Below are 14,198 nucleotides of genomic sequence, written 5' to 3' on the forward strand. Positions count from 1 at the left end.
AGTTTTTAAAGGAAATTCCACAGTGTCTTCTCTAGTGACAATGCAGCCCTTTTTGTGAAAGCAGAGCCATGCTCAGAAAGTAACGGGTATTTCTAGGGGCCAGATATGAAGCACAGTGAGTGTGGCCTGTTCAAAAATCAAAGGACAGTCTGCCAGGGCTGGAGGAGAGTGACAAGGGAAGTGTGGTACAGGTAGGTTTCAGACCACATGGGGACCTGACAGGCTGGGATAAGGAGCCTGGACTTCTAGTCATCCCTTGGTAACCATGGGGCACTGGTTCCAGGACTCCCCCCTGAAGTCAACATCCATGGATGCTGACGCCTCTTGTATAAAATGGCATAGGACTTGCATGGAACTGATGTGCACCCTCCCATGTACTTTATATATATCTTCAAATCATCTCTGGATTACTCACTGTATCTAATACAACATGAATGCTATGTAAGTAGTTGTCAATGATGGCAAATTCAAGTGTTGCTTTTTGAAACTGTTTTTTCACGAATATTTTCAAACCACAGTTAGTTGAATCTGCTGGATAGGGAGCCCCTAGATACGGAGAACCCCCAAGCTCTTCCTTTCCACCTCCTAAATTTCCACTACAAGCACTGAAGGGGTCCAAACATAGAAGAGCGCCATGTACCTGCTGGAAACCCTGAGGAATTCCTTCAGCTTATGTAGCACAGGAGAGAAAGTATAGGGACATCTAGTGGGAAAGGACGGCCTGCCTGGAGAGGAAGGAGGAAAGACCGCAGTGGAAGCCAGCTCGCACCCTTACTGGAGCTAGCTGATAGCAGTGAGGGACGCCGAGGAACTGGGGACACGTCACGTGGGGGGCGATCCTGGCCGCCAGATGCAGGGTTCGCATAGCTGGGGCCCAGTTTGCAAGATCAAAATAACAAGGGGGGAGAGGGGCTGCCTCAGTCCCGGGATCCTGACAACGGCCACAGCGCCGTGACCCCAGCTATTGCGGCTCCCCTAGTAAGCCAGAAAAAGGAAACTCTGAGCCAAGATATTGCAGATTCCACCGCAGCCACACGGATAACTAGATCTCTAAGCTGACAAAATGTAACCACCGGAAACAGGAATCTTTCCTTTTCTCTTCATTTGGACCTTTGGACAGGGAGTCACACATCTCTGACGGGAACCACCTTTAATCCGATAGAGAGCTCACTTTTTCAGGAATAAGCATGGAGAAAAAGAGTGGGGTGATGGTTTAAAGTGGAAGTCAAAGCGGAAGCCCATCTGAGAAATGGTAAAAACATGCATCTCAATGAATCCGAGTTATGGCGAAAAGAAGGGGGAAGGTTAAGTAAATCTCTATCCACCAGAAAAGACTAGCCAGTCATAAAAAGACAGCAATTTAAATCAAGAAAACTTTTTTGTTTTTTTGGTGATGAAAAACAATGCCATATTTTAAAACAAGGCTTGGGCCATCAACAACACCCTGAGAGTTGTTGAGGAGGAAAACATAAAGCTTCATATAGACATGAAAGTGTTCCAAGTCCACTTCTCGAAAAAACTTAGCCAATCATGTGTCCAGTTGATTTGAAAATCCCGATAAGTAAATAACTCAAAAGTGGGAAAGACATGGTATTAAATAGTGGTAGTGAGCAATGAAATCCAGGAAGTTTATAGCTATATTTCATTGTTAATATAACAAACTGGAAGCAACTGTCTAAACATAGTAACTGGAGGACACAGACACACACACACACACACACACACACACACACAAACGCACACACACACAATCTGGAACAGCAGAGAGGTAAAATATGCTAAATTTATCATTATTGAGGAACAGGATCTAATAGGTTATTTCAGTTTTGATAGTGTTATAGGAATACTGGTCCAATTACATATAAAGTTATGAACTTAGAGATGATTTATAAAAATTTAGAGAGAATTTTCATTAAAAGGCAATATAGCTTCCAAATCATTGAGGAGAAAATTAACAATAAAAAAATTAATCAATCCAGCTAATATGGAGTAACAGAGACCATATTTACCACCCTAAAATAAACCACAAAATGGATACAATATATGAAGCAATGATTTTTAAGAGAGGTGAAAACGATCATCCACTAGGACCCTGTCCTGCCACCACTATACCGAGGCTGCTAGGCCTCCTACTGCCATCACCAATAATGTCCACCAAGAGGTGACATTTCCTTCCTCTGCTCCTACTGCAGAGCCAGTCCTGAGCAGTCCTTTTGCAGGTTTTGGCAGGCAGCTCCCAGAAGTGCTCTCGTGGACCTTGGTCCCTTTTGGCCACCAGCAAAGGGATCAAGGATGAGCAGTGAGCCTCCTTACTCATCCAAGACCTAGGAACCTATCTAATTTCTGAGCAGGGCTTCACTCTTCTCTGCTGTCTGGTACTCTCTGCCCGGCTTCCCGTGTCCCCAGTTTGGGCAGCCTGCACGCTGGCCACAGCCCATCAGAATCTGTTCCCCCGCCAAGAGGCAACGCGTGATCTTGAGTAGGGCTCCAGGCCTCTGGAGCAGCGTGGCTTGGACTGCGTCCTGGCCCTGGGTGCGCGAGCTCCATGTCCTTGGTTGAGTCAGTTAACATCTCTAAGCTAAGTTTCTTCATCAGTAAAATGAAGACATATCAATATGGAAAAATAAAGTCAGAATCGGGGGGAATAAATTTCTAGTGACTGAAGATTTTTTTAATTTTGAATTATACAGCAAAAGACATCATACAAATTTTACTACTTCATAATTCTAAAGGACAGCTTCTACTGTTAATACTAATGCATGCACATACACACAAACACACGTGCAGACGCACTGACTCTGGCCCACATACATTCCCTACACACACACGTACATGGACTCATGTACCACACACACACATAGCATACACACAACCACACACATCCCCAGGCGCGTGCGCGCACAGCCACACACACACTCACAGTCATGTACCACACAATTCCCCAGGTGCGTGCGTGCGCACACACACGTCATACACACCTTTGGCGTTATTCTAAATCAATTTACAATTGAGGGTCTCAGTGTCCATTGTTTTATCCGCTCAGAAGATCCTGACTTCGGACTGTGAAGCAGGAGCCCCTCCTCTCTGGAGATGGTCTTTGCCACTTACAGTCTCAGTAGAGCCAACATAAATGCTCTGGACCCTTGGAAGTGCAGGGCCAGAGCATACCTGGGAGCTCACATTCTATATATCTAAACATTTTAAGTGCAGTAGGTTCTAAAGTCCTGCCTTTACAAATATACATTCATTTGAACCTGGAAGGCCAGGTTCAAAATTAGAACAACCAGACTCAGGGGAGTCCTGCAAAGAAAGTGAGTGTGTGGGGAGAGCTGATTCCCAGACTCTGATCACTAGCCTGACCCTTTTCTTCCCAATGCTGGGTCCATCCCTTGCCATAAGTGGCCTTGGATGTGCACAGGGGGACACTCAGATTTCACGTCCGGGCTCTGCCTATAACCTCCATGCAAACAGCTGCCCTTTGGCCTCTCTGTGAGTCCTGGGAATCTGAACTCCGGGGAGAGCCGGTGCAGGCACTAGAAATGGGTCAGGGGCTGCTGAGGCAGGGCATTCGGCGTCCTGGGTTTCTAGAGCATGGGATGGAGCCAATGACCATGTCCCCTTGGCCTTGCTGACTCCACCCGATGGAGGGCGTGGCCAGAGGAAGTGTCAGGGCCAGGGGAACCTTCTGCAGTGCAGGACCCAGGGCAGCGGGGGGCCCGGGTCTAAGGAGAGAAGCCCTAAGGAAAAGTCTGTGGAGGCTGTAAGGTACCTTCATTCCCATTAATTAAAAAAAAACAAAAGCTTACCACAGGCGTGCGGGGGAAGGGTTTTGTTATAACAAGGGAAGGCACTTGCCAAGGTCTGGCCATAGAGGGCTGCTGGGTTTGCCAGGTTGAAGAGGAACCGAGAGGCCGTTTGCCTCCCCTGGGTCTAGACACTGCTTGAATTCTTCCAGGTGACACTTAAATGCAGTGAGACATGGAACTCTCTAAAGTTGTTAAAATATTCATGGTGAGCCATTCAACTCTCTCCTCATTCTTGGCTACGAAAGCACGATAAACACAGGTGGGAATCTCATCAGCCTGTTGGTTGGTTCACTGTCCATCTGGCGCCCCCTCTTGTAGGAGCCTTTATCACATCACCCAGGGCTGACCCATCTCAGGATCACAGCTGATTTTCCACAGGTGGCACCACTTGCTGGTGACATGAAGGAACCATGTTAGCCACCTCCCAAACTCTGAGGCTTCTCCTGGGAGGAGCCTGCAGACACCCAGTCCAGCCTCTGCACAATGATGCTCCTCAGTGTCACTCCCGGCTTGCTGCCCTGGCCTCTAGCTCTGGCCAGAACCTCGCTGAATTGTCGATAAATGTCCCCCATGCACCACGTCTAAGCTTGGGGTCCAGAGGTGACCATGGTTCTTATTTTCTTCCCATCGATGGACTGTTTGATCTTCATGTAATCGTGTTGGCAGGAAGGCCAGTACCACCCTCTTGAGGCCTCCCCGAGCCGCCTCTGTCTATAACTGTCCTAGCGCCCCAGGGGATCGGGTCTGAAGCCTGGCACTCAGACACGAGGATGACAGCTGGAGAGACAGGAATCCACTCCTGCTGTGGCTTCTGCTGAGGCTCGATGTGGCCATACAAATGGATCCCACAGGCCCTGACTTCACTTGACTCGCTGCAGGGATGCTCCCACACTGCCCCGTTCCCCTCCAGAGACAGAGGGCTTTCTGCTTGTTCCCGAAGGCCCCACCCCCGAGGGGGCACTGGGTCCAGTGGAGCGTCCAGCCTGGTTCCCCGCCAGCCCTTAGGGCTTTGGTGGGGCCTGGAACATCAACTACCCTCCCCTTAGGGGCCCGTTTGTCCTTTCCAGCCAACAGACCTAGGTCATAAGCACTTTAACTCACCTGAGGGTGTTTTCCTCACTTCAGGGGCAGTGAGGACGGGGCTTCTTCACACTCCAAGTACCCCAGGTCTGGATGCAGACAGTCTGGCTCTCCCCCAAGTCCTGCAGTTCCCGGCCACACCTGCTGCTGGTCACAGTCTGTGCTGTGTTCTCTTCCAGGACAAGGGGTGCACTCTGACCCCCGCCCCGCCCCCACCAGCGGTGGCAGAGGCGGCGGACAGGCAGGTGAGCTGGGGCCTGAGACCGTGCCCGCAGGTCAGTGCCCCAGAGGCCGCTGGTGACTAGAGGGGCCACGGGGCAGAAGGCAGCATGGGATGGGAGGAGGAAGAAGGTTCAGGATAAGGAGATGAAAGGGGGAACGGACAGCACTGTGAGGGCCTCGGCCATGAAAGGGAAGAGAAATCACAGTGACAGCTGGAGCGGTGTCGGCGTTAAAAGCTGCGGGCTGTTTTTTTAAATTTTATTAATTACCAATATATATTGACAGATTTCTTATTTTATTAAAGATTATGTTCCATGTCATATAACAGGATAGAGTATGTTATTATTTATTAAATAATATATAATAGAAGATATACTAGCATATTATCTTCTGTTTATTTATTAGCAGATAGTATATAATACATATGTAGGTGTTTATACACATAATATATAATTCATGCATCTATATAATATATAACCCATAACAAATAATGTAAGATTATGATTAATATATAATATAACAAGATTACATAACAATAATGATGTAATATTACCCATTGTATGTCTTGGTTCATGACACATTCTCATCTTAGGTGCCTGTCAGAGGTATTTATGTATTAAAATTAATATTATAAGACACAGTTATGAACCTATCACCCAGCATCATAACAGGAATATTGACAGTGACATACTGTGTCCTCTTTCCCTATCCTGCTCTTGGCCTTTTCTCACAGGAAGTAACCAGCATCCTGAATCCTGGCTTACCCTTGCCTTGTGTTACTTTCACACACACAACATTTAAGATCAGTTAAAACAAATGAACTGCAGGTACATGCAATGAAGTGGATGAATCGCACACTCCATGTTAAATTGAAAAAGTAACCCCTAGAAGGTAGCCGATAGTGTGCTATGCTTTTAACTGTGTATATATATGTCAACTAAACTCACTGAATTAAGAACAACTACAGCTAGAGTCCAGGTGGGAGAGGGACAGATAAAAGGTGAGGTGAGCAGGTTTGCTGCAGGTGAGCGAGTTCCTTTCCAGTGACATGTCATTCTCTCTGAAGCAGGAGGCAAGGCCATCTGCTGGGAGTCAGGGAAGAGACAGAGGGAAGGTTAGAGGTGTGCAGAGAGCAGAGAATGTTGACACCACTGAGTGATAAGTGGGGAAATGTGCTCACTAGAGAAATCCTGGAGGATTGCCTGGCAGCGGCAACATGGTGGGCATTGATTTGTAGTCTTGGAAATCTGTGCTGGGAGAGCCTGCTGCCTGCAGGCTCAGAACAAGTAGAGCTGGGTGAACCGAGATGGAAGTCGGCCTGGTGAGGAACTGAAAAGGTCAAGGCTCAAGGGGGTTTTGTCTGTCATAAAGAGAGTGCTGACTGTGGATGCAGAGCTGGAAGGTGGGGAAGTGGAAGTAAGAGGAACGTGGACAGGCAGGAAAGCAGAGGAGTCAGCACATGATGCCCCAGTGAGGGTGAAGGAGGGCCAGGGAGGCTGGTGGAGAAGAAGCTGGACGGCTAGAGGTGGGCACTTAAAGGAGAGAGGCTGGACCTGGGGTGGAGACACGCCCGGGTATGAGCCCGGGGGTAGGGTGAATGGGGGGTGGCTGGCTCAGGCTGACAGAGAAGAAGACCCTACAATGACCATACTGGGTGGTGGAAGGAGAATGAACTTTGACGTCTTGATGGTAGGAGGCGAGGCAATACAGAGCTGGTGGTCCAGGTGCTCCTGACTGAGGCAGATGAGCAGGGAGGCCAGGGTGGCAGGCACTGCTAGGAAAGGATCTGGGTTTTCCATGTGCTCCCACGAGGGGAGGAGCAATCATCTGAAGGTGGAAAGTGAGCACAAGGAGGCCAACCCAGGCACCTGATCAAACGGGGGTTGTGAAGGTGCAAAGCGTCAACTCCAGTGATGGTGGCCCAGGAAGCAGGGACCACGGGTGAAGTGAGGGGGCACTCAGAGAAGAGAGGGAGAAGAGTCTTCTGGGTGTAGGGGGAAGAGAGGCCCCAGGACAAAGGAGCACAGAGGCACAGTGATGAGGATGGACTGGCTCTATGGTGACAGTGCAGGGATGGCTGGATCTTTGTCCTGAGGGCTTAGGTTGGGGGGACTACTGGCCTCATGAGGATCCCCCTCTCAGCAGCCTGGACAGAGGCTCTCGCTCCTGAGAGCTGTGTGGCCACCACTGTTCCCGGAGGGGCTCTGCCTCCATCTTCTCTTATCAGACTTTCCTGCCCAGCCCCCGACCGCCAGCGAGGGAGCCTGGGCCTCGCAGCTGTTTGCCGTGGAGGGACACAGGCTCCTCGGAGGAGCAGGCGGATCTTACTTTGCTCCGTAACCCAGGGCCTAGAAAAGCGCCAGCCCATGTGTGGGCCATGTAGGGGCTCGGATACTTACTATACTAACTCAAAGCAGTAGAATTGCAGAGCTGGAGGAAGTGACCACTGAGCTCACAGAGTTCACTGCCCACACCCCCATTCTACAGATGAGGAATCAGAGACCAAGCAGTGAAGCAGCCTTGGCCAAGGTCACGCTGCTCGTAAATGCTGGCCTGTGTCGGGCATGCCAAGTGATGAGCTGCAGTGAAGGGGCTGAGAGGGGTCTCTGGGGCCAGAGAGCTCGGGTTCAAGTCCCAGCTCTGCCATTTATTAGCCGTGTGATTAATGAATGTCCTTACCTTTAAAGTGGAACTCATAGTGGTGCCAACTCATTGGGTTGTCATGAACACAGCGTTCCTGGAACAGCAGGACAGAGTTCTGTAAGGGTTTGCTGTTGCTTTGGTTATGATTATTATCACCAAGTGAACCCTGAAATGAAGAACAAAGGCAGCAAGAATTTTTATTTTAAAGGAGTTTCAAATCCTCTGATGAATGCTTCATTTCATCTATTCAAGTTTTCATTTGACCCTTATTAACACCTAAACAATGGATGACTTTTGAGGCAATCTTGCTTCATGTCTTTAATTCTCACTAACGACACAGGCTATTTAACAGGCAGCAGTTTCTTTTCCAGGAAGAGGGACAAAAAGTTAAAAATGACTCAGTGCCTCTCGGTCCCCAGTGAGTTGGTTGTGACCTGTCAACCCAGCTTTGGGGAAGTGCCCGCTCCCCCTGGGCCCACTGAGCTGCCCCGCAGCCTCCAAGGGGTGCCGTACCCCCACACGAATCCAGTCTCTTGGTTCCTATCTTTGCTTCAGATCCCTCAAGGACTGCCCATGCCCCAGGGCCCCATCTGCCCCACCAGCCTTGGCTGCTGGACTCCAGGACACCATCCTGGGTCTCAACCATCCCCTGTTCCTATGACCGCCCCACTACTCTACATTTTGTCCTTCAAGTGTGGGCTTCTGTGGCTCGCCACACAGCAGGGGTCTCCCCGTCCTCCACCTTGGGTAACTGCATCGTCCTGCACGGTGCCTAGGGAACCCGTGTAGAGGCAGGAAGAATACAGAACAACAGGTGCTCAGAGGGGCTGCCTTTCCCACTGCAGGGGCCCTAGAGAGCTTTCTCCCAGCTGGTTATTCACAGGCGCTGAAGCTGTGGAATCTCGATCTCACCAATTTAAAGGGCATCATCACTAATTACAAAAGCAATCATTTCTTCAGTAGCAAAAGGAGAAAAGACTTTGTGTTCCCCACCTCCAACTGTTTTCCTCCACCTTCAGATGTTTCTCATCTCTGGGCAAGGGTAGAATGCAACTCACAGAATATTATTTTTCAATGTCTTTTCCCACTCTGAAGATTGCTTTCCCAGAACCGATGAAGGCTAGAATGGTTTAGCTTCCCTGGACTGAGGATTCAGAGGCCTGGGGGGAAGGGGGGAGGGGGAGGTGAGATAACTCAGCAATATTGAACCTAACAGAGACATTAAAAGTTCTATTCTAAACAGAAAGGAAGCAGGATGTTATAGAAACAGGAAAACCATAGTTGGAAATGCAATAACGAGTTGCAAGAGAATAAACATAAAGATGTAAAAATGAAAAAGGACATCAAAATAAAAAAAGTTGGGAATGGGAGAGGGGAGCAAGAAAATGTAGATTTTTTTTCTTTCTTTTTTTTCTTCGTTATTCTTAGGATGTGTTGGAGCCTACGTGATTATCAGTCTAAAGGAAATAGATATAGTAATGGGCTGATATATTTGAAGAATAAGGTAACCACAAGTCAAAAGCATACAATAGAGTCGCAAAAAAAACAAAAAGAAACAAACTCAAAATGGCTTAAAGACTTAAATATTACACACGACACTATAAACTTCTCACAAGAAAACATAGGCAAAACATTATTTGACATACATCTCAGCAATGTTTTCGTAGGGCAATCTAAGCAACCCAAGCAACAGAAATAAAAGCCAAAATAAATAAATGAGACCTAATTAAACTTATAAACTTTTGCACAGCAATAGAAACCATAAGTAAAACTAAAAGACAACCTATGGAATGGGAGAAAATATTTGCAAAAGATGAGACTGACCATGGCTTAATTTCTAGACTATATAAATAGTCCATACAACTTAATAAGAAAAAAATAAACAACCAAATCCAAAAATGGGCAGAACAACTAAACAAGCAATTCTCCAATGAAGACACACAGATGGCCAATAGGCATATAAAAAATGCTTAATATCGTTCAATTATCAGAGAAATGCAACTCAAAACTACAATGTTATCATCTCACACCAGTCAGAATGGCCATCATTCAAAAGTCCACAAACCATAAATGCCGGAGAGGCTGTGGAGAAAAGGAAACCCTCCTACATTGTTGGTGGGAATGTAGTTTGTTGCAGCCACTGTGGAAAACAGTATGGAGATTCCTCAAAAGACAAAAAAAAAAAAAAAAAAAAAAAAAAAAAGGCTTATCACCTAATCCAGCAATCCCACTCCTGGGCATATATCCAGAGGGAACCTTCATTCCAAAAGATACCTGCACCCCAATTTTCACAGGAGCACTGTTTACAATGGCCAAGACATAGAAGCAACCTAAACATTCACTGACAGATGACTGGATAAAGATGCGGTATTTAGATATAACAGAATATTACCCAGTCATAACAAAGAAGGAAATAAGGCCATTTACAGCAACATGGATGGAACTGGAGATTATCTCACTAAGTGAAATAAGTTAGACAAAGACAAGTATCATATGATATCATTTATATGTGGAATTTTTAAAAAAATGATACAAATGGACTTATCTATAAAACAAAAAACAGACTCACAGACTTATAAAACAAACTTAGGAGTTCGGGATTAACAGATACAAATTACTATATGTAAAACAGACAAACGACAAGGATTCACTGTAGAACACAGGGAAGAATATTCAGTATCTTGCAACCTATAATGGAAAAGAACCTGAAAAAGAATAGACTATGTATATGTACAACTGAATCACTATGCTGCATACCTGAAACTAACAAAACAGCTGTATAACTGAAACTAGCAAAACATTGTAAATCAAACACATTTCAATTTAAAAAAAAATTGATAAGCTCTAAATACCTTTATTCAAAGAAAATCTTGAACTCTTCCCTCTTACAAAATTTAAAATGGGTAGCTTGAGCAGGGCCAAATTTTACTGGATGGGCAGTTACATATCATCTCCAGCACGTGGCCCATGCTACACACACATCGTGTTTTCCTACAGGTAAGAACAGCCCTGACTGCACAGCGAGCGACTCTTTCTGGGACAAGGGCCTCTGTGGCAGTGGCCTCCTTGTCACCGCTGCATCTCACCAGGAGGCCAGGGTTTTCAGAGGGGAGGGGACATAGAGCTCATACACTTCAAATTGACTTCCCGAAAAAACTATGGAAAAACCAAATTCACCTGCAGTGTAGGAAACATGAGCAGGGCCCCTAAGCAGACCGACAAGCCCAAAGTAAGATGGCCCGATGTTCAGATCGGAACCAGAACAAAGACCACCTGGCCCCAGTTAAATGACCACCACCTCACCTGCAATGAACTGCTCGTACTCAATGTCAGGGATGTTTCTGTTGAGACTTGGGAGGTCAAAGGAGTCGGACCAGGGATCGGGGCTCTGCCAGTGGTAGAGGTGGCCCCAAGGGAATAGCACCAGTACCGTCTCCTCCATCTTCAGCAGGGTCTTCAGGAGGAAGGCAATGTGGATGCAGACGTTCCTACGGAGGTTGAAGCCCTCTGGAGGGTTGAAGTCACACAGAAGGTACCTGGCTGGGAGCAAAGGAGAGCGGGTCTTCAGGGCCAGGCCTCTGCACAGGAATCCCGGCTTAGATAGAACAGATACAACGGGAATCCCTGCACAGCCCATGGCCTAGACTCCAGACACATTCAGCAGCTTCTGGTTTGTAAAGTGGAGGCACTGCCCACCCATCTCCATGTGGCCAATTACTTCAAGTCCGGGAGCAGTTGCGGAAGACATCTTGGCATCCGCCTAACACCACTAAGCACCCGACTAGCATCTGAGCACCCGTTCTCCAGGGGCTCTCAAACTTCTTGTTCTACAGAACCCTATACACTCTTAACAATTACTGAGAACTCCAAAAGGCTGCTATTTATGTGAGTTTAATCTATCACTATTTCCTGTGTTAGAAGTTAAATAAGAAGTTAGAAAAAGTGTATGAATTCACTTAAAAATATTAACAATCTACTGTATGTTACCATTAATACTCTTAAACAAAATATAATTCTATTTTTCAAAAGAAAAATCATTAGTGAGAAGAATAGCAGTGATTTTAATTTCTGCAAATCTCTTTTGGACTGGTGAGAGCTGAATTCTCCTATCTGCCTCTGCATTCCCTGTTTTGTGATATCGCAGGCCAGGTTTTCCCTGGAAAACCCCGCAGGAACTCGGGAGAGCAAGAGTGTGCAAAAGGCAGGTGACATCCCGGCGTTTCTATGAAAATGGTCTTGCACCTCAGGGGCCTTGGATACACTTTGATAACTGTTGCCCTATCCAAGGCGAGACTCTTCTACACAAGAGCCAGGCAAGGGTCCTGGATTCTGTAATGAGTTACCGCCACCACACCCCTCCCTTCTCTGTGTGTTTCTCACAAGCTCCATTACTGCAGATGAGGATGTAATCCTCAACTGGGGCCTCTAATCCCAGAAGACTGCTAACTTCAAGAGGGAGGGTCCCATCTACCATCCCTACACCCCGCATAGTTTATTTTGAGTCAAGCCCTAGATAACTGCTTATCGGCACTGACCCTTGTGTCTTTTTCCTGAGGTTGACTGAAGGAACCAACATCTGGATGGAACTGAAATTTCCCTGCAGATAAACAAGGCTGATAAGCCACCCCATTCCAACATCTGATTCTGGGGCTCTTCAAAACCCGGGTAAGGCCCCGCTTCATCTAAGATGGGTCCTCCGCCTGCCCTTCCCGGGGGGTTCTGGGAGGCCGCGGCCACCAAGGGCGACCCAGACTCGCGGCCCCAGCCCCAGGGCCTGAGGGGGAGGAAAGCTTGAGGCTGTGCCCAAGCCCTGCCCCGCCCCGCCCCAACACGCTCCCCGGCACCACAGCCCTCCCCGGCCACCGCCCCAACCCCGATCCCACCCCGGTTCATGTCCGCCGGCCCCGCCGACGGCGCGGACGTACGTTTACCGTCTGTGGGACGCCGCCCCAGACAGGATGTCGGCCGCCGACTGACCAGGCCAGAACTAGTCGCCCGGCCGAGCAAGCCGCCATCCCCAGCAGCAAGCACCGCCATGGTCCCGGGCAGCTGCACACTTCCGGAGCCCGCTACCCGCCCCAGAAGCGCACGCCGGCCCGCGCAGAGCGTGGCGCCTGTAACCATGGCAACTCCGCGGGGCCCTCCCCTAGCGCTTGCGTCGTGCGTCCTCCCGAGTCTAGTTGTGCGAGGGCAGAACTTGCGGAGCCAATGGGAGCCAGGGCGCAGCCAGGACGGGGGTGGGGGGAGGCTTATGGGACAGCTGGGCGGGGCCGGGGAGGGCAGGGCCGCGCGGAAGTCCTGACCTGCAGGTGGCGCCGGCCGGAGGCTGGGGCGTTGCTGCCACCAGTGGGCGGGGCAGCGGGGCAGCGGGGCGGGGGCACCCTCACCTGTCCGTGTGTGGGGATCAGCCTGGGCTCCGTGGCCTCCGCTTGCACCGGACGTGGACCCAGGCTATTGGTGGGCAAGATAGAGGACTGAGCCCAGGCACGCACGGCTGGCCAGGTAGGGCACCTGAAGTTCAGATCCGCCAGGCCCACTGCCGGCCTTGAATACGCGCTGCTAGGCAGTTTCCAAGAAGACGGGATCTGTCATAAGAGGGGAGGTAGGGCTTGGGTGCCAGATGTCGGGTTGGGTGCAGTCTCACAGGAGAGCCACGGTGAGAGGGCGCAGAGCGGCCCCTGTGTTGGCGGGGCTAAGAGTTTGGGGTATAGGGTCGGGGTGGTGTGTGCCTTTCTCTGTGGTCTCCTCACTCCAGAGCAAGGGGCTCTGCTTCCCCCCTCCCCTCACTGCACTCCCTGCCTTCCCCAGCACCACCTGGGGTGTGGTCATGTCGAGGCAGGGAAGGCCCAGGGAAGGGGCTCATTCAGGGGCAGGGGCCACTCTGCAGGGATGCTGGACCTGACAGCAATGCAGTGCTTCGGAACTCCCCTGGGCTGGGTTTCTAACCAGTGGGATGGAAGGGCCTTTCCTTCCTGGGGTGCATTTGGGGGAACTAGATACGTCATGAATGTCAGCCCTGAAAATGGAGGCTGCGCTACATCCATTCTTGGAAAGAAAAATCAGGCCCTTCCAGCCCAGGTGACTCAGAAAGTCAGTCAGCAATGTTCGGGGTCCCCAGTTTAGGCTTTCAATTAGAGCTGAGCGTCTCAGGAGGCCAGATCCCTGTCCGTGGCTCCAGGAGTAGGCTTTCTGCTGGGGGACAGGATCCTCACAAACACCTGTGTCTTTGTGGGTCACTCCCCTCTGACAAGCTGGGAGGCAGGGTGCAGTTGTGGGAAATCGTGTTTCCATGAGGAGAGGGCCACCAAGTGGTGGGGGCACAGGAGACAGTGAGAAAGAGTCCCGCGGCCTTTCTGGAATCAAAAAACTGGCAAATGTGAAAAAGTGCATAATTTGTTTTATAGAACAGGCTGCTTATGTACGTTTGGAGGGCCAGGTTCAAGGACA

At 49.2% G+C, this 14,198-nt stretch overlaps 1 protein-coding gene across 1 annotated transcript; it reads right to left on the reverse strand.

Annotated features, from left to right (window-relative positions):
* Positions 1–5,484: 5,484 nt before the first annotated feature.
* Positions 5,485–12,981, reverse strand: LOC141576784 (GDP-fucose protein O-fucosyltransferase 2-like). The gene is made up of 5 exons (XM_074360181.1): positions 12,677–12,981; positions 11,055–11,291; positions 8,745–8,911; positions 7,788–7,917; positions 5,485–6,879 (listed from the first exon to the last, which is right to left on the reverse strand). The coding sequence occupies exons 1-3, from the start codon at positions 12,873–12,875 to the stop codon at positions 8,904–8,906; spliced, it is 444 nt and encodes a 147-aa protein (XP_074216282.1). The 5' UTR covers positions 12,876–12,981; the 3' UTR covers positions 5,485–6,879; positions 7,788–7,917; positions 8,745–8,903.
* Positions 12,982–14,198: the final 1,217 nt, after the last annotated feature.

The sequence above is a fragment of the Camelus bactrianus genome, unplaced genomic scaffold (assembly GCF_048773025.1).
Source record: "Camelus bactrianus isolate YW-2024 breed Bactrian camel unplaced genomic scaffold, ASM4877302v1 HiC_scaffold_34, whole genome shotgun sequence".
NCBI lineage: Eukaryota > Metazoa > Chordata > Mammalia > Artiodactyla > Camelidae > Camelus > Camelus bactrianus.